Source organism: Palaemon carinicauda, unplaced genomic scaffold (assembly GCF_036898095.1).
Source record: "Palaemon carinicauda isolate YSFRI2023 unplaced genomic scaffold, ASM3689809v2 scaffold130, whole genome shotgun sequence".
In the NCBI taxonomy this organism is placed as follows: Eukaryota; Metazoa; Arthropoda; class Malacostraca; order Decapoda; family Palaemonidae; genus Palaemon; species Palaemon carinicauda.
The window spans coordinates 140001-161450 of NW_027168816.1; the positions used below are offsets into that span (position 1 = coordinate 140001).

The window sequence follows — 21450 nt, forward strand, 5'->3', positions numbered from 1 at the left end:
TTCCTCGTTCCCTTTCCTCACTGAGCTATTTTCCCTGTTGGAGCCCCTAGGCTTATAACATCCTGCTTTTCCAACTAGGGTTGTAGCTTAGCAAGTAATAATAATAATAATAATAATAATAATAATAATAATAATAATAATAATAATAATAATAATAATAATAGATTTCTCATAAGTTATTTTCTTATGATTTGATAATTCCTTTTTTAATTTCTTTAATATATAAATTTCCAGAATTTTTTTCAATGTATCAAACATTTTTTGGGGCTAAAATAGATGATCTTTAATGTTTCTAATCACCACAAGAATAGATATGGTTGGTCTTACTTACTAGATTTAAATATCACTTTACACTTTGCCATGATTTATAAAACGTCCGCTTCCATAATACACTGTTATAAATATGCATTAAAAATACGGTAAAATTCTGGAAACTTTTACTCCAGGGATTTTACCGTTTTAAAAACGGATATATTGACGTCGCGAGCCCTTAAAAGATAATAACAAAGTAAGGTAAAATTACGGTCGGCTGTGTTTTACAGAAATACGGTTGCAAACAGTACATTTTTACATCGAATTTCCAATTAAAATTAGTTTTTTTTAGGGTAGTTTGTATTTAGATGCTTATCAGATGTATCATACAGTAGATACTCAGAATTAAAGGAGCATTTTCTTTCTAGCTAATTTGTATTATGCTATGTCGAATGACTTAAGATTTATTTCAAGTTTTAAAGCCATTAAAGACTGTCAATATATTTAGCCTTATTTTGATATGTTGAAATGTGTAAAGTTAAAATTGGATTGGATTATAAAATCTAGGTAAGATGTCGGACACTTGGCTGGTGATGTGAACTAACTTTTACATAATGATTATGATTACGATTATGATTATGATCATGATCATGAAAGTAAACTTTTGTCACTAACCATATATTTTTCTTTCTTTTAACTGTTATTTTCACATTTCACAACTAAACATTAATCGAGAAAACTCAAAAATTTTAGAGTAAAAATTACTGAAGTACAGTTGGACGCATGAGTTCCCGTCTCACCTAACTCTGAGGAAGTCCAGCCTGCCACATCGCAGTGCCGCGATTTAGCCCCGCCCACCAACTCTGACATCAATTCCTACAGTGGCTCTTTGCTTACTCACTGAACAGTAAGGGTGTAACACGGTGTACTTTCTCAGAGTGAGGTGTGGCAGGAATCCCATCCCTGTGTCCAACTATAATAGTTTACATATATTATGAGACATGTTGTCTATTACTCAACACAAATACCTTTAATAATATAAATGAAATCTTTTCAGACGGTGGTGTTTTGTGCCTTCTTGGCCGTCACAGCGATATTTCCTCATGGGGTTCTTTCCAACCCAGCGAAACTATATGAACCTCCTGCAGTAGGTGGATCTGGCTCCCCAGCAGGAGGAATTGGAGCTGCTTCTAGTGGAGGATTTGGAGGTTCCGGGGGCTCTTCATCGGGTGGTTTGGTTGGTGCTGCAAGTGGAAACTTTGGAGGTTCTCTTGGTGGCGTTAGCAGCGGAGGCTTTGTTGGCTCAGGCTCTGGTTTTGGAGGCTCATCAGGATCTGGTGGTGCTGGTTTTGGAGGTTCAGGATCTGGTGCTGGTTTTGGAGGTTCAGGATCTGGCGCTGGCTTCGGAGGTTCAGGATCTGGCGCTGGCTTCGGAGGTTCAGGATCTGGTGCTGGCTTCGGAGGTTCAGGATCTGGCGCTGGCTTCGGAGGTTCAGGATCTGGCGCTGGCTTCGGAGGTGCAGGATCTGGCGCTGGCTTCGGAGGTTCAGGATCTGGCGCTGGCTTCGGAGGTGCAGGATCTGGCGCTGGCTTCGGAGGTTCAGGATCTGGCGCTGGCTTCGGAGGTGCAGGATCTGGCGCTGGCTTCGGAGGTTCAGGATCTGGTGCTGGCTTCGGAGGTTCAGGATCTGGTGCAGCTGGTTTTGGTGGGTCTCAAAATACTGAATATGAAAGTTCTTCTACAGGAGGTTTCAGTGGATCCTCATCTGGAGGTTTTGGTGGTGTCTCTTCTGGGGGTTTCAGTGGTTCAAGTGGATCCTTAGGTGGTGTCTCTTCTGGGGGTTTCAGTGGTTCAAGTGGATCCTTAGGTGGTGTCTCTTCTGGGGGTTTCAGTGGTTCAAGTGGATCCTTTGGTGGAGCTAGTTCTTCAGGATCATCAGTAGGAGACATCAGAGGATTTGGTTCTGGTGGACCAACTGTAGGAGGAGCCTTTGGTGGATCTTCTGCTGGTTACCAAGGTCCCTCTGCACCAGTCATTCCTATTATTGTTGATGATCGCGATGGCCCACATGGTGATGGTTCTTACACCTTTAACTTTGAAACTGGTAATGGCATCATCCGTCAAGAACAAGGATACCCAGCAGGTGAAACTGGAGCTGTGACACAGCAAGGGGCATGGTCGTAAGTATAAATTGTTTGATATTAAGTTGCGTATCTTTAGTTGAATCTCTAGATAACAGAAACTAAGAATATGAAATTATCTTAAATATCATAAAACTTGTCTAACCTAATAAACTTTGCCTTTTACAGATTCACATTCCCCGATGGCACCCCAGCTAACTTCCAGTTTGTTGCTGATGGAGACGGTTACCGTGTAGAGTCACCCCTTCTACCAACGCCTCCTCCTCTTCCACCTCATGCAATTGCACAGATTGAAAAGGCAGCTCTAGAGGACGCTGCTGCCAATGCTGCTGGAAACAGGGGAACTTATGATGGAAGTTCTCAATCTGGATCTCAGTTTGCTGCTTCGGGATCACAATTCTCCGGTTCTGGAGCTCAATTCTCTGGATCTGGAGCTCAATTCTCTGGATCTGGAGCTGGGTTTGGCTCTGGTGCTGGCTTTGGCTCTCAATCATCTGGAGCTGGATTTGGTTCTGGATCTCAAACATCTGGAGCTGGATTTGGCTCTGGTGCTGGCTTTGGCTCTCAATCATCTGGAGCCGGATTTGGTTCTGGATCTCAATCATCTGGAGCTGGATTTGGCTCTGGTGCAGGCTTTGGCTCTCAATCATCTGGAGCTGGATTTGGCTCTGGTGCTGGCTTTGGCTCTCAATCATCTGGAGCCGGATTTGGTTCTGGATCTCAATCATCTGGAGCTGGATTTGGCTCTGGTGCTGGCTTTGGCTCCCAATCATCTGGAGGCGGATTTGGTTCTGGATCTCAATCATCTGGAGCTGGATTTGGCTCTCAATCATCTGGAGCTGGATTTGGCTCTCAATCATCTGGAGCTGGATTTGGCTCTCAATCATCTGGAGCTGGATTTGGCTCTGGTGCTGGCTTTGGCTCTCAATCATCTGGAGCCGGATTTGGTTCTGGATCTCAATCATCTGGAGCTGGATTTGGCTCTGGTGCTGGCTTTGCCCCTCAATCATCTGGAGCTGGATTTGGTTCTTCCTCCCAGTTCTCTGGAGTTGGATCTGGCTCCCAATTCACAGGGTCTGTATCAAGTCCAGCACCACAAACGCCAGGCAGAACCTATGGTTTACCTTGAACAGACTTGAGAATACTTTATTACGACCCACCTGGCATGTGATATGTTATTTACCTTATTCTTAGACATTATCCATTTATATCTCATCTGACCTTTGTATTCTTTTCTTTGGCTTACTAAATATTTTAACTTCTATTGAAGTTACCTGGGAATACAAATTTCTCATTTTATGGTTTTATATGATACAAAGTGTGTTCCATTCCACTAAAAGAAAACTTCACTGAAAAGATTAAACGTTCAGATGATTTGTAACTAGCTAAATGTTGTCACTAGATGTCCATGTTGACATTGTTATTAATTATTGACAAAAATATTCACTGGACGACCAAACGAATTTCCTGGAGTTTTCTTGTTTCGACAATCACTTGGGTGTTCGTGCTGTTATCGATTCAACTTAAGTGAACAATGATACGCTTAATAGTTGTAGTTACTGTTAATGATCAAATATAATTTTTGATAAAGCTATTGTTTATTTCTCCTATCATAATTAACACAACATAGAGTGTGTAGTAAAACGAGTAAGACTTAAGGAATTTATGCATTGAAAATTTCATTCTTTTTATAAAAAACCTTCCACTTTCATTTTCACAAAAACTATTTCACAGAGGTTAAATATTTATGCATCTTACTGTCTTTCGAAAACTAACAGCTGGAATGATTCAAATTCAGATGTTAATTTTCAGATCCTACAAAGACATATCAACATCATCACCTCCTCCTACGCCTTTTGAAGCAAAGGGCCTCAGTTAGACTCTGTCCTACTATATAGTGGACAGAAACATGTAGTTTGAAAGCATTTCTCAAACTTTTAACCAAAATGCCCTAATTCAGAGTTTATTTAAGAGTCCCTGAACATAATCTAATCTAAACAGTATGGCATAGCTAATGCAACATTATCTAAACAGTAGGGCATAGCTAATGCAACAGTATCTAAACAGTAGGGCATAGCTAATGCAACATTATCTAAACAGTAGGGCATAGCTAATGCAACAGTATCTAAACAGTAGGGCATAGCTAATGCAACAGTATCTAAACAGTAGGGCATAGCTAATGCAACATTATCTAAACAGTAGGGCATAGCTAATGCAACATTATCTAAACAGTAGGGCATAGCTAATGCAACATTATCTAAACAGTAGGGCATAGCTAATGCAACATTATCTAAACAGTAGGGCATAGCTAATGCAACATTATCTAAACAGTAGGGCATAGCTAATGCAACATTATCTAAACAGTAGGGCATAGCTAATGCAACATTATCTAAACAGTATGGCATAGCTAATGTAACATTGGGCACTCGATCAAAATGCTCAGAGTTATAAACAATCATTATATTATATATCTACGAGTTTGTTTACACAATAAAATCCTAGAAATTACTATAGTGTTAACAGACTGCTGGTTTAGTTTGTTTACTAAATAAAATGCTAAAAAAAATAAAAATATCATATGGTTAACACACTGTTGGATCATAACAATTTGATACACTTCAATTAAATATACTTTCAATTCATAAGTAAAAAAAAAAAATAAAAAACATCTAATCAACTTAAAAACCTTCTGATTTTATAAATCTGTAGTTTTTTAATAATATTTTTCAAAATATATAAGTCAAATCTTGTTACAAATACCATAGAAAAAAAAACCATAATAAATATTCACTAATTCATTAAAAACAGTTACTAAATGACCACAAGTCTTCACAACTAAGAAACAATCTAATTGAATCTCTCTGACCGGATTAATTTCCGAATTTCTGACCAAAATGGAAATAATGATGATGAACAGAATGCTATATGGGATTTGGGAGTTACTCACCGCTAGATGTATTCATTTATACATGTGTCCTAATCTTTGTATGCAAAATATGTTTTTTATACATCGAGGTTAATGACCTTTTTAAGAGTACTGTGTCATAAATTGGAGGGCGTGATCACTGAACTCTGTTATACGTGACGTGTACCTAGTCTCATAAGGTGATGTGTTTGACAGAATATTTCCATCACAGTGGAGAATTCCACAAAACCTAACAATTCAGCATGTTGTTGTAGCAAGATTGCATCTTGCTTGCCAAGGGTTAGTCAGTACAATTAGAGCGATCGTTAGATAAGGTACTCACCTGAGAGTATAGTGTGTACACGTGTATTCACAAACCTTTTTGTAATAAAGTGAAAAAAAACCATGTTCCGATGTCTCATTATCCGTTGACATGGGACATTGTAGGTAGTAGGTTGGCCAGGGCACCAGCCACCCGTTGAGATACTACCGGTAGAGAGTTATGGGGTCTTTTGACTGGCCAGACAGTACTACATTGGATCCTCCTCTCTGGTTACGGTTCATTTTCCCTTTGCCTACATACACACTGAATAGTCTGGCATATTCTTTACATATTCTCCTCTATCCTCATACACCTGACAACACAGATTACCAAACAATTCTTCATCACCCAAGGGGTTGTCGCACTGTAATTGTTCAGTGCCACTTTCCTCTTGGTAAGGGTAGAAGAGACTCTTTAGCTATGGTAAGCAGCTCTTCTAGGAGAAGGACACTCCAAAATCAAACCACTGTTCTCTAGTCTTGGGTAGTGCCATAGCCTCTGTACCATGGCCTTTCACTGTCTTGGGTTAGAGTTCTCTTGCTTGAGGGTACACTCGAGCACACTCTCCTATCTTATTTCTCTTCCTTTTGTTTTGTTAAAGTTTTTATAGTTTATATAGGAGATATTTATTGTTGTTACTCTTCTTAGAATATTTTATTTTCCTTTTTTCCTTTCCTCACTGAGCTATTTTCCCTGTTGGAGCCCCAGGGCTTATAGCATACTGCTTTTCCAACTAGGGTTGTAGCTTAGTAAGTAATAATAATAATAATAATATGTATTTAAATATACATACATACGATAAGAGAATGCAGACATTAACGTATTAAAATTATATGGATTATTTGAATATGAAAAACGCGTCCGAATGTGCAAAATTTATCATTAATCGAATGCCTAGTACAAATATACCAATTAGCTACAATGGTGAAGATGGGTTGATTTCAATTCTAAGCAAAAAAATAAACTTGAATTTGAGAGGTATAAGTACTGAAGAACTGTCATTGACTTTTATCTTTCTTCGTGGCTAAGTGCTTACGTCACTGTCAAACAAGTTTCCTGGACCAGGGTTCGATTCCCAGCCGGTCAGAAGCTATAGTCTTTGAGTGGTTCCGCCTTGGGGCTCTGATCCCGAGGTCGATAAGAGAATCCAGACATTAATGCATTAAAATATATGGCTTATTTGAATATGAAAAACGCGTCTAAATGTGCAAATGTTATCAGTATATATATATATATATATATATATATATATATATATATATATATATATATATATGAATATATATATACACACACACACACATATATATATATATATATATATATATACATACATATATATATATATATATATATATATATATATATATATATATATATATATACAGTATATATATATGAATATATATATACACACACACACACACACATATATATATATATATATATATATATATATATATATATATATATATATATATATATTTGCATCTTAATAAGCTTTACACTTTCGTATCTTAATCTTCCATTCTAGTTCATTTATATAAAAATTCAGCAATTTCTTTGCAATCACTACCGTAAAAATATTTTGGAAAGACTCAAAAATACCTATTGATTGATTGTTATATGATCAGAAATTTCATTTCATTTAATAATAATGAATCCTACTTATATAAAATAAAAACTTTTTAAAATCACACTTTTATCAAAATATTCATTCCAAAATTAATATCAATCATAGTTATTTAGTAAAAAATATCCATGAATACTTTTATTAACTTCGGGAATCATAGAAAATGGTAAAATCGTTCAAGGTAATATTTGCTTTTCAAGTGAATATTAAGCAAAAGCTGCTATACTAAACATCAGGAAAAACTATCATGTATACAGACTGTAAACGATTTTATTAAATCTCTTGTAGTTTATTTATTTTCCTTATTTTTCACTGTTGGACTTTTGGGATTATAGCATCTTGCTTTTCAAACTACGGCGGTAGCTTGGCTAATAATAATAATAATAATAATAATAATAATAATAATAATAATAATAATAATAATCTTCTATTAGCATGCTTTTTTCCCATTCGTATGGGGTCCCACGGTTGCCTTCTTTAATAATAATAATAATAATAATAATAATAATAATAATAATAATAATAATAATAATAATATTTGCTTCCTTATTTCCTCTCCTCACTGGGGCTATTTTTCACAGTTGGACCTTCTGGGATTATAGCATCCTGCTTATCTAACTAGTGTTGTAGGTTAGCTAATAATAATAATAATAATAATAATAATAATAATAATAACATTTTCTGTACCTTGAGGTTAACAGAATCTTACTTCTGTTGATTTTTAAAGCATTTAAAAGCAATCCATATATTCCATCTGTATTCATTTCAATTTAATTTAGTTTCACTCTGAATAGACGGGGTCCTACGAGGGTAGTCTCTATGAGGGGTAAAAATGTCTACTTCCTGACGGAAAAACCAGTACAGTACGGTAGTCTATGGAATCCCACCTAACTCCAATCCAGGATAGACTGGAATTTCAATCCTCAATAGACTGGAATTCAAATTTAAAAGTTATCTCCCCCCTTTCACGATTCTCCTCCTCCTCCTCCTCCTCCTCCTCCTCCTCCTAATCATCATCATCAACTTGATCATCATCAACATCTCCTCCTACGCCTATTGACGCAAAGGGTCTCGGTTAGATTTCGCCAGTCGTCTCTATTTTGAGCTTTTCAAGTCAATACTTCTCCATTAATCATCTCCTATTTCACGCTTCATAGTCCTCAGCCACGTAAGCCTGGGTCTTCCAACTCCTCTAGTGCCTTGTGGAGCCCAGTTGAACGTCTGGTGAACTAATCTCTCTCGGGGAGTGCGAAGAGCATGCCCAAGCCATCTCCATTTACCCCTCATTCTATACTATTGAAACGTCCCTGTCTAGCAATGTATTGGTCGAGGGTTCCAGGATGGGATGGAGGAGTTGGGGGGGGGGGGGTGATCCTATAGGTCTACCCACTGAGGCATTAGCAGTCGTTGCCTGACACTCTCTGGTCGTAGCTTGGGTGGAGAGGGGGACTGGCCACTTATATATATATACATATATATATATATATATATATATATATATATATATATATATACATATATATATATATATATATATATATATATATATATATATATATAGTAAGGTGTCTCTGGGTCACTGTCCTGTCTTTTGTTTCTGCAATTCACGAGTAACCAATCCCCATGATTGTGGTGGCCTATATGGTAACATCTCTGACTGGTGATTGCCAGACTGGGGTTCGAGTCCCGCTCAAACTCGTCAGTTCCTTTGGTTGCTGTAACCTCACCATTCTTGTGAGCTAGGGATGGGGGGTTTGGGGGAGCCTATAGGTCTATCTACTGAGTCATCAGCAGCCATTGCCTTGTCCTCCTTGGTCCTAGGGTGGAGAAGGCACTATCCTGTTTTTGCTAGGGCAATGTCACTGTCCCCTGCCTCTGCCATTTATGACCAGCCTTTAAACCCTTTAATCTAAAGTGACTATAGACAGTGACTAAGCCACTTGGCTTAGTCACTGTCTATACAAGCTTGCCGACCAGGGTTCGATTCCCGGCCGGAGCAGAGCTCTTGTCTTTGTGTGATTTCGCCTGGGGCTCTGATCCCGAGGTCGTTAAGAGAATCCAGACATTAATGTATCAAAAATATATATGGCTTATTTGAATATATATATACATATATATATATATATATATATATGTATATTTACAGTATATATATATATATATATATATATATATATATATATATATTTATATGTATATATACATATATATATATATATATATATATATATATATATATATATATATATATATATATATATATATATATATATATATATATAATAAGGATATGCAAACACGAATCAATACGGAAGAGCACTTGGCTCCCTATTGAAAGGCCAGTGGAGTAATCCAGACTTAAGGCTCACCATTACACCCAATTATCTGTCATAAACAGACTTTCACCAAAAAAAAAAAAAAAAAAAAAAAAAAAAAAAAAAAAAAAAAAAGAAGAAGAAGAAGAAGAAGAAGAAGATATCACAATTAAAAGACATTTTAAACAAAAAAGACGCCATTCGATTGAATTAAATTTCACCAACACAAATTTCCAATCGACTTTTGATTCACTTTCGCGAAAAACTGGATCACTGGAAAGGAAGAGGGCGGAGGAAAGATGGCCTGTGAAGGGCAAGTTTTTACGAGAATATAATAAGGATGGACTGGATCTGATCATTGGAGGTGGGTGGGGGAGGGGGGGGGGGGCGCTTCCTTGCTGGGGGAGCGGAGGGGGGTGGCAACCTAAGAGGGCGAAAGGCACCGGTTCCTTATAAAAGCGTTGCAGAGACGAAGGATCATCACATTCAGTTCGACTCCTTCAGACAACAATGACGACCAAAGTAAGTTCTCTCGTTGACTCGGTTTCACGAACTCTTTACTTCTTATTTAATTCTCGACAGTTTTACCTTTCATTGATCACTTATATAACTAATGATAAGGACCAAATTACCGAAAAAATACTATTAACTTGAACTAATGAGTCACCTTTATAGTTAATTTCAACTTGAACAATATATATGAAAATGGAAACAAAAGTTAATTGTAACTAATTTTCTTTCAAATAATTAAATGCACGTTTTTGTTTCAATACTAAAGGTAATTTTCATACTTCAATATGGTCTAAAATGAATTAGAAACAAAATTTTTACTCAGATATGTCAATATCACAAAAATTAGTCATCAATTATTTCCATGAATGAAAACCAGAGAAAAATAAGGCTAACATAATTCTAATAAAATAAGAAATTTATTTACATTGCAATCCTAGAAATTTGATTCATTTAGAAAACATTCAACTATTTACCAACTTCAGAACGACATTCTGTTTTCGGATAATGATAAACACAAAACCTTTCCAGACGGTGTTGGTGTTGTGCGCCCTCCTGGCAGTTGTAATACCCAGCGGAGTTCTTTCTGACCCAGCAAGATTGTACGAACCTCCTGCAGTAGGTGGATCCGGGTCTTCAGCACAGGGAGGAGGATTTGGAGGTTCCTCTCAAGGAGGACTTGGAGGATCTGTCAGCAGTGGTTTCGGTGGTGGTGGAGGGTTTGGAGGTTCTTATGGTAGTTTATTAGATAATTTTGGAGGTAGAGTTCCACAATCTCCCTATGGTTAACCTTGAACAGACCAGTGAAATTTTCAGTGCAGCCCACCTGATGTGCAATGTATTTGCTTCATTATAATTCTGTATCTTTATAACTCATCTGAACTTCATATTCTTTTCCATAGCTTACAAAATTTGCAAGCTGATATTTGAGAGTTTTTGGAGTGTTGAACCTTTCTAAAAACTTAAAAGTTCTTTTCTGATTGTACAATGGCATCAATTTTCATTATCGTCAGCATGTTGGTAAATACAATGTCTACCTAATCTCAGTAATCTCAGATGAAATATTCACATGATGTGTATCTAGTTAAATATTGTCATTACATGTCTATGAAGATTTCTTGTGAGTGAGTTATTGTCAAAATAACTCACTGGATCAGAGGTCCCAAGACCTTTCCAATAATCTTTTCACTTCAACATTCACTTAGGCATTTGGGCTGTTATTGTATTCATGCAAGTCAACAAAAATACGCTTAATAGTTGATAGTTACTGTTAATGATGAAATATAATTTTCTAATACGAATTCTGTTTACCTATCCCATCATAAATACTACATTAAATATCAATTAAAATAAGAAAGAAATCAGATGAAAAATGGTATGAATTTCATAAATCTATTTTCTTTATAAGTAAACTCAAATTGAGATGCTCCAAAGGGAAAATTATTTGAGGGAGAATCTTTCCTAACATTCTGGACCATTAAAGGCTATTTCAGTGTTCATCCATAAAAAAAAGTTACTAATAATACTTCATTCATACAAATATTTTTTCTTAATATGACCAAATTTATAAAATGATACATTTCCATTCATGGCGAAGATAATAGTACAATGGTCATGGGATCTACGAACTAAATATTGAGTACAATACTGAATAATCAGTTGACTTTAAATAAATATGAACATAGTGATATTTTCACTCTGCTTATTCAGTTTTGATAAGAATAAATAAGGAAAATGGGTTTACTGTTTGTTTCAAAATCGTAGGTAGTATGTACTTTACTTTACTTTGATGGCTGCTTTACCAGTCACATACAGCAGGGGAACCCCACTCTCTAAAGGACCTCCACTGTCGTTTTACCTTGTTCGTTCAGAATATTTAACGTTTCATATCGCATATTGTTCATTTACTGTTAAATCGTCACTGCCAAAGGACTCATGAAATAAGAAAGTCTTCAGTTTTCTCTTGAAAACTTTAATGTCTTCAATCATTCGAATGTTTCGTGGGAACTTATTATATAGTCTCGGGGCCACATATTTAAAGGCTCTGGAGCCTAAAGTAGACATAAATCTAGGTTCCAACAGTTTGAAACCATCTGTATCTATTCTCGTGTCGACACGATTTGTTGGCTGCACAATATGTAGCAGTTCTCTTGAGCATTTTGGACGCCCAGTTCTGATAACTTGGTGGGTTATTGTACATATTTTAAGTTCCACCGTTGCAAGAAGATCTGCATCATTTCTCTAGGACTGTCGTCACTAGTTCAAGCAGTCTAAACTGTGATCCTTTCTTGACCCCCAAAGAAAGCCTAGACTTGTAAACCATGTTGGCTCCCTATCCAAATCCCCTTTGGGTGGCGCTACATCACATGAAAACTTTGGGTATCGCTGCTCCAACAAGTTATCTGCTATAAATAGCTTATATACTTCCCACGCCACGCACAGATTTTATACACGGTACAAAGTCCACTCTTTGGCAGCTTCATTAAAGTCCTGTAGGTCTTGATCTGTACAGATGGATCCCAGTTGACGATCAAGAAGTAGAGTTCCACTGTTTGCATTGGATGGCCACAAGGCCACTCACTGGTGGGATAAAGTCCATATTTATAGATATTGTTCCCAGTCTTGCCTACTCTAGTTCTTGCTCTGTTTAATATTACCCAGTCTCTTCTAGGAAGGCTCATTCCAGTAGGAAGTTGCTCATTTGGGCTTTGGATAACATCATTTGGTGGGAAATGATCTCATTCCATCTGCTATCCAAGCCTGTGGTTTACCGACTGCTCAGGATCTAAACTACCCAATGGTCATGACTAATTCTGGACTACAGTCTTGTTACTGAGTCACTGTGACCGAAAGGGAAATTGGCTATATTTCTGAGTATTTCAACGAGTGTCCGTAGAGCTGTTTGGTGGTGCAATTCCTGCCAATCTGTAGTGTGCTGGCAGAGGTGTTGGTTTTAAGGTGACAGTTATTACGTGGCATGACTAGTTTACCTCAGGATCTATTTTGTGAGTGTGGAATGATCTAGCCCACGGTGCTAAAAAGGAGTATAGATCAGCGCTAGAGCTGTTATTCTCAGTGTTTTGGAATCTAATTCCCAGTTAGAGTTGGTAAGTAGGCCCAAGAGATGTTTTTTGTACCAACTTTTGACTCGGACTTCCCTTACGTGTTATGTCAAGGAAAGACTTCGGTTTAATGTAACTTATAGGACATATATTCTATGGACTCAAGCGATGATTGCCAAATAATCTGGCTCTTTCATTTAATTGCACATTAATCAAAGAGATGTAAAATAGATAAAATTACCTTACACTAAGCCTACTGCTCATGTACTCAGGAAAAAAGATCTACATACACATAAAAATTTTATATACCATCGAGAAGGTATTTCTGATGCTGATTTACACAATTTGAACAGCACACCAAAATGCACTCAATTGACAATAAATACTCTGTAGACAATTCCAAGAGGATGAGACTCAGAATTTTACAAATAAATTAAATCAGGGGGTCTCTAAGTTTGAACAAGGTTTCTCTCCACTCTACCACCATTTTCTGCTCTAAGAGATCAGTGATTTAACAAACACTCTCCTCTCACAAAGCAAAGCTTTTCAGTTATCTCTTTCTGTTCTTGTCAGATTTGGATTAAACAAGATGAGATGGGAGCAGAACAATAATTTATCTGCCTTCCAACTAGCAATTGTATACAATTGCGTTTCTAAACAATTGAAAATGAGTAGCGTTATTTTTACTCGATTTCTAAATCTACTTTCATTTAAGTAACTTTTTATAAAGCTCATGTCTTAGTAATTTTACCTTGTATTCTTTGTACTTTTTACCTCCGCCAACTATTCTCGTCGTCATCATCATTATCATCATCTCGGTTAGACTTCTATATTCATCATCATTTACTTCACGCTTCATAGTCCTCAGCCATGTAGGCCGGGGTCTTTAACTATTCTAGTGCCTCGTGGAGCCCATGTGAAAGTTTGGTGAACTAATCTCTCTCGGGAAGTGCGAAGAACATGTCCAAGCCATCTCCATCTACACCTCATTCTATACTATTGGAAATGCCCCGGTCAAGCATTGTGTTGGCTAGGGGATCCACACCTGTTGCAAACTAGATACTTTCTTGTAGTGTCTGCAACCCAACTGTCCTTGTGAGATAGGAATGGGGGGGGGGGGGGTTTGGTAGAGCCAATAGGTCTAACCACTGAATCATCAGCAGTTATTGCATAGGCCTTCCTGGTCGTACCTAGGGTGGAGAGGGGCCTTGGGCACTGATCATAGGTATATACAGTATAATCAGTCTCTGGGTCGCTGCCATGTCCCTTGCCTCTGCCCTTCATGAGTAACCTTCAAATGGAAAGAAGTGAATGTTCTCCTGGCTATTCGAACTCCTGCATTATGTTTCACATGAAATATTCTATATCTATGAGAAAATGCTGAAGGTAACATTCACATCTATAAGAACTGCCTTATACAAAATTAAAATTAGCTAACAATCAGCATCGCATTTTCGTGTTGGAGAAAACTTCCAGCAGATAAAAGGACTTTTTACTCAGTTGAACTTAAGGGCAAATGTACAGAGCCTAATTTACCAGATCTAATACACAGGGAACTCTTGATCATTTATGTCCAAGTGTAGGATACACTTTTTGAGTGAGGATATCTTGATGTGGTGATAGGGATTGTGTCTCGCCATGATCAGCAAAGATATTCCTAAAAGAAGATTGGGCTTACTAATTTTATACAAAGATCACTTATCCGTATATACGAAGGACATAAATATTTTCATAGTTTATATAAGAAATATCTGTTCTAATGTTGTTAATGTTAATAAAATATTTCATTTTAATTGTTCATTACATATATTGTTTATTTATTTTTCTATTTCCTTCCCTCATTGGGCTATTTATCACTGTTGGGGCCCTTAGGGATATAGCATATTGCTTTTCGAACTAGGGTTGTAGCTTAGCTAGTGATGATAATGATAATAATAATAATAATAATTATAATAATAATAATAATAACATTAATAATAATAAAAATAATAATAATACTACTAATAATATTAATAATAATAATATTATTAATAATAATAATAATAATAATAATAACAATATTAATAATAATAATAATAATAACAATAATAATAATAATAATAATAATAAAAATTTTAACAACATTAATAATAATAATAATGATAATAATAATAAAAATTTTAATAATAATAATAATAATAATAATAATAATAATAATAATAATAATAATAATAATAATAATAGTAAAAGAGGGATACAATTTATGGTGTAACATGAAGTGACACAATCATTTTCCCCAAAATTCATTCTCCGTAAAAAAAAAAAAAAATGAATCCAAAATCTTAGATTACTTATTTACTTGGGAATCCATATCTATGAAGAGGCCAAAGGAAAAATGAATTCATACTAGATAAGTTAATTCTAGGACTTGATCACCACAGGATAGGTACCTAAAGTTCTAGCTACCGAGGATTACGAGAAATGGTGTTAATTATAAAAATAAAAAAATAATAACAATGGCTAATAAATTACTTTCCCAATAAAAATTTCTTACTACTGCTCTATCACGTAATTATTCAATCAGTTCATAATGTTGTGTAACTTTATAATAAATACAGTATACTTGTATTATTGTATTAGTATGAATAAAAGATATATGAATTTAAATAACATTAGTAGTCTCGAATGTCCAGAATCTCCTTTAATTATCTATCATAAACAGACTTTAAAATAAAACAAAAGAAAAAAAAATTTGCTTGCGCACAAAAAAAAAAAAATATTTATAAAATATTAACAGTAACATTATTAAGAAGCAAGTCCATTTTAGGTCAAAATAGATATCACAGTTAAAAGGATCTTTGAACAGAATAGACGTCATTCAATTGAATTAAATTTCATCAACACAAATTTCCAATCGACTTTTGATTCACTTTCGCGAAAAACTGGATCACTGGAAAAGAAGAGGGCGGAGGAAAGATGGCCCGCGAAGGGCAAGTTTTCATGTGAATAAGGGTGGACTGGATCTGATCATTGGGGGTAGGAGGGGGGGGGGGGCGCTTCCTTGCTGGGGGAGGGGAGGGGGTGGCAGCCTAAGAGGGCGAAGGGCACCGGTCCCTTATAAAAGCGTTGCAGAGACGAAGGATCATCACATTCAGTTCGACTCCTTCAGACAACGATGGCGACCAAAGTAAGTTCTCTCGTTGCCTCGGTTTCTCGAACTCTGAATTTCTTATTTGATTCTCGACTGTTTTACCTTTCATTGATCACTTATATAACTAATGATAAGGACGAAATTACCTAGAAATAGTATTATCTTGAATTAATCAATCACTTTTATAGTTAATTTCAACTTGAACACCACGTAAGAAAATGGAAACGTTAATTGTAACTAATCTTCTCTCAAATAATTAAATGCACGTTTTTGTTTCAATACTAAAGGTAATTTTCATACTTCAATATGGTCCAAAATGAATTGGAAACTAAATTTTTACTCAGATATGTCAATAGCACAAAAATTAGTCATCAATTATTTCCATGAATGAAACCCAAAGAAAAATCAGGCTAACATAATTCTAATAAAATAAGAAATTTATTTAGATTGCAATCCTAGAAATTTAGAAAAGATTCAACTATTTACCAACTTCAGAACGACTTTCTGTTTTCGGATAATGATAAACACGAAACCTTTCCAGATGATGAAGGTGTTGTGCGCCTTCCTGGCAGTTGTAATACCAAACGGAGTTCTTTCTGACCCAGCAAGATTGTACGAACCTCCTGCAGTAGGTGGATCCGGGTCTTCTGCAGGAGCTTTTGGGGCTTCCTCTGGTGCACATGGAGGAGGATTTGGAGGTTCCTCTCAGGGAGGACTTGGGGGATCTGTAAGCAGTGGTTTCGGTGGTGGTGTAAATGGAGGATTTGGAGGTTCTTCAGGTAGTTCCTCAGGTGGTTTTGGAGCTTCAGGATCTGGTTTTGGAGGCGCCTCAGGATCTGGTGCTTCTAGTTTTGGAGGTTCCTCAGGATTAGGTGCTTCTGCATTTGGAGGTTCTTCCACTGCTGGATTTGGTGGATCTTCTTCTGGAGGTTTCAGTGGATCTACTGGATCCTTCGGTGTATCTCGCCCTACTGGATCCTCAGCAGGAGGCTTTGGAGGATCCCGCCCTTCTGGGGCTTCTCCCAGTTACCAAGGTCCCTCTGCATCAGTCATTCCTATTCTTGTCGATGACCGTGATGGTCCACATGCCGATGGTTCTTACACCTTCAACTTCGAAACTGGTAATGGCATCAGCAGACAAGAACAAGGATACCCACAAGGTGAAACTGGAGCTGTGGCGCAGCAGGGTGCATGGTCGTAAGTATGAACATATTCTATACCAAATGAAAACCTACTTATAAGTTAAAAAAAAATTTGAGAAAAATATGAATATTCTATTGTTTATAAAACTATGTTATGCTTTTAGTTATAATTATCAAACTTATCCACCCTTACATTTTCAGATTCACATTCCCTGATGGCACTCCAGCTAACTTCCAGTTTGTCGCCGATGGAGATGGTTACCGTGTAGAGTCACCCCTTCTACCAACGCCTCCTCCTCTTCCACCTCATGCAATTGCTCAGATTGAAAAGGCAGCTCTAGAGGACGCTGCTGCCAATGCTGCTGGAAACAGGGGAACTTATGGTGGAAGTTCTCAAGCTGGATCTGGTTCTCAGTTTTCTGGAAGTGGGTCTCAATTCTCTGGATCTGGATCTCAGTTTTCTGGAACTGGATCTCAATTCTCTGGATCTGGATCTCAGTTCTCTGGTACTGGATTTGGATCCCAATCCTCTGGTACTGGATTTGGATCCCAATCATCTGGTGCTGGATTTGGATCCCAATCATCTGGTGCTGGATTTGGCTCTGGGGCTGGATTTGGATCCCAATCATCTGGTGCTGGATTTGGATCCCAATCATCTGGTGCTGGATTTGGATCCCAATCATCTGGCGCTGGATTTGGATCTCAATCATCCGGTGCTGGATTTGGATCTCAATCATCTGGCGCTGGATTTGGATCCCAATCATCTGGTGCTGGATTTGGATCTCAATCATCTGGCGCTGGATTTGGATCCCAATCATCTGGTGCTGGATTTGGCTCACAATTTACTGGATCTGTATCAAGTTCAGTTCCACAAACTCCAAGCAGAACCTATGGCTTACCTTGAACACACCAGTGAAATTTTCAGTGCAGCCCACCTGATGTGCAATGTATTTATTTCATTATAATTCTGTATCTTTATAACTCATCTGAACTTTATATTCTTTTCCATAGCTTTCAAAGTCTTTAAGATGATATTTGAGAGTTTTTGGAGTGTTGAACCTTTCTAAAAACTTAGAAATTCTTTCCTGATTGTACAATGGCATCAATTTTCGTTATCGTCACCATCTTCGTAAATCCAATGTCTACCTAATCTCAGTAATCTCAGATGAAATATTCACACGATGTGTATCTAGTTAAATATTGTCATTACATGTCTATGAAGATTTCTTGTGAGTGAATTATTGTCAAAATAACTCACTGGATCAGTGGTCCCAAGACCTTTCCAATAATCTTATTACTTCAACATTCACTTAAGCATTTGGGCTGTTATTGTACTCATGCAAGTCAACAAAAATACGCTTAATAGTTGATAGTTACTGTTAATGATGAAATATAATTTTCTATTACAAATTCTGTTTACCTATCCTATCATGATAAATACTACATTAAATAACAATTACAATGAGAAAAAAATCCGATGAAAAATAGTATGAATTTCATAAATATAATTTTTTTTTATAAGTAACCTCAAATTGAGATGCTTCAAAGGGAAAATTATTGGTGGGAGAATCTTTCTTAACATTCTGGACCATAAAAGGCTATTTTAGTGTTCATCCATAAAAAAAAATATTTCTAATAAGACTTCATTCATAAAAATATTTTTTTCTAATATGACCAAATTTATCCAATAATACATTTCCATTCATGGTGAAGCTAATACTATAATGGTCATAGGTCTACTACTTAAATATTGGGTAAAAACTGAATAATCTGTTGACCTTAAATAAATATGAATATAGGGATAGGTTTACTCAGTTCATTCAGTGTTGATAAGAATGAATATGGAAAATGGGTATATTTTTTTTTCCAAAATTGTGGTAGTTAGTACAACAATAAAAAAGTGAGAAGAATGTACACAAAAGAGCTTACAATATATATATATACAATATATATATATATATATATATATATATATATATATATATATATATATATATATATATATATATATATATATATATTATTCTAGAAGTGTATTCCGAATTATATTTGATGGGTTGTAAATAAAGTTCATATAGTCCCATTTCCAATTCCACCAGCTCCATACTCTAACGAAGAGCACAGTTCCACTGCTGCAAAAAAATCAGCCTCTTTTCTCTAGGACTGTCGTCACTAGTCCGAGCAGCCTAAACTGTGATCCTTTCTTGACCCCAAGAAAAGTCTAGACTTGTAAACCACAGTGGTTCCCCATCCAAATCCCCTTTGGGTAGCGCTACATCACATGAAAACTTGTGGTCTCGCTGCTCCAACAAGTTCTCTGCTATAAATAGCTTATGTACTTCACAATAGGGTATTACACAACACACACATTTTATACCAAGTACATAGTACATTGTTTGGAAGCTTCATTTAAAATCCTGTAGGTCTTGATCTGTAAATATGGGTTCCAGTTGACAATCTCGAAGTATATACTCCATGGTTTGCATTGGATGGCCACAAGGGGACTCACTGGTGGGATAAAATCCCCGTTTATAGGTGTTGCTCCCAGTCTTGCCTACTCTGGTTCTTGCTCTGTTTAATATTAGCCAGTCTTTTCTGGGAAGGTTCATTCCACTTAGGAGTTACTCATTTGGGCTTTGGATGGTATCATTTGGTGGAAAATGATCTCATTCCATCTGCTCTCCAAGTCTGTGGTTTACCGACTGCTCAGGATCTAAACTACCAATGGTCATGACTAATTCTGGACTGCAGTCTTCTTACTGAGTCATTGTGACTAAAGAGGGAATATCTCATGTAATTTTCTCATCTATATTTCAGTGCATTTAGAAGAGAGTGTCTACAGATGAGTCATGGTGCAATTCCCGCTAAACTGTAGAATGCTGGCAGAGGCGTTGGTTTTAATGTGCCAGATATCATGTGGCAAGACTTCTTTGGCTTAGGATCTATTATGTGAGTGCGGAATGATCTAGCCCAAGGTACTAAGAAGGATATAGATCAGCGCTAGAGCTGTTGTTCTCAGTGTTTTGGGATCTAATTCCCAGCTAGACCTGGCAAATTGGCCCAAGAGATTGTTTCTCTTACCAACTTTTGACTCGGACGTTCCTTACGTGTTATGTCAAAGAAGAAAGACTTTGGTCTAGTGTGACTTCTAGGACATATATTATATGGACTCGAGATATGTTTGCTAAATAATCAGCCATGTCATTTCACTGCTTATCAATGAAAAATATGTGAAACTGATAAAATTACCTCACGTTGGGTCTACTGCTCATGTAGTTAGGAAAAAAAGATCGATATACACATCAAAGATTTACTGTCGAGATGGTATATCTGAAGTTGATTTACATATTTTGAGAAGCACACCAAAATTTACTCAACTGACAATAATCTGTAGACAATTCCAAAAGGATGAGACTCAGAATTTTGATAACAAATTGAGTCTGGGGTCTCTAAGTTTGAGCAAGGGTTCTCTCCACTCTACCACCATTTTCTGCTTTAAGAGATCAGAGAGTTAACGAACACTCTCCACTCACAAAGCAAAGTTTTCAGTTATCTCTTTCTGTTCATGTTAGATTTGGCTTAAACAGGATGAGATGGGAGCGGAACAATAATTTATCTTTCGTACAACTAGCAATTGTATACAATTGCGTTTTTAAACAATTGAAAATGAATATCGTTGTTTTTACTCGATTACTAAATCTAGTTTCATTTAAGTGACTTTTTATACAGCTCATGTTTTAGTAAATTTACCTTGTATTCTTTGGACTTTTTACCTCTGCCAACGATGTTGGAAGGAGGTTATGTTTTACCCCTCTTTGTGTTATAGCGTGTTTGTTTATTTGTGTGTGTGTTTGTGAACAGCTTCCTGGCAACAATTTTAATCGTAAAGTAATGAAACTGGCAGGGATTAACTGTTATGTAAAAAGCTGCAAATGACTAAATTCTGGGAGGCCAAGGTCATAGGTCAAGGTCACGATCAAGCAAAGTGTCCAATTCACGTAATCGGCCATAAGTATGGACATCGTTGTCACAGAGAC

The 21450-nt window shown here is 36.6% G+C and overlaps 2 protein-coding genes across 2 annotated transcripts in view; both read left to right on the forward strand.

The window, feature by feature from the left end:
• LOC137635491 (fibroin heavy chain-like) overlaps positions 1 to 18823 on the forward strand; it is a 20527-nt gene extending 1704 nt beyond the window's left edge. Inside the window, exons 2-5 of the mRNA XM_068367951.1 lie at positions 1310 to 2433; positions 2563 to 3517; positions 16813 to 17468; positions 17615 to 18823. Coding sequence (XP_068224052.1) covers positions 1310 to 2433; positions 2563 to 3517; positions 16813 to 17468; positions 17615 to 18317 — 3438 coding nt within the window. The 3' untranslated portion in view covers positions 18318 to 18823. The remainder of the gene's footprint in view (positions 1 to 1309; positions 2434 to 2562; positions 3518 to 16812; positions 17469 to 17614) is intronic.
• On the forward strand, positions 9998 to 11354 carry LOC137635490 (keratin, type II cytoskeletal 68 kDa, component IB-like). The gene is made up of 2 exons (XM_068367950.1): positions 9998 to 10091; positions 10611 to 11354. The coding sequence occupies exons 1-2, from the start codon at positions 10080 to 10082 to the stop codon at positions 10866 to 10868; spliced, it is 270 nt and encodes an 89-aa protein (XP_068224051.1). The 5' UTR covers positions 9998 to 10079; the 3' UTR covers positions 10869 to 11354.
• Positions 18824 to 21450: the final 2627 nt, after the last annotated feature.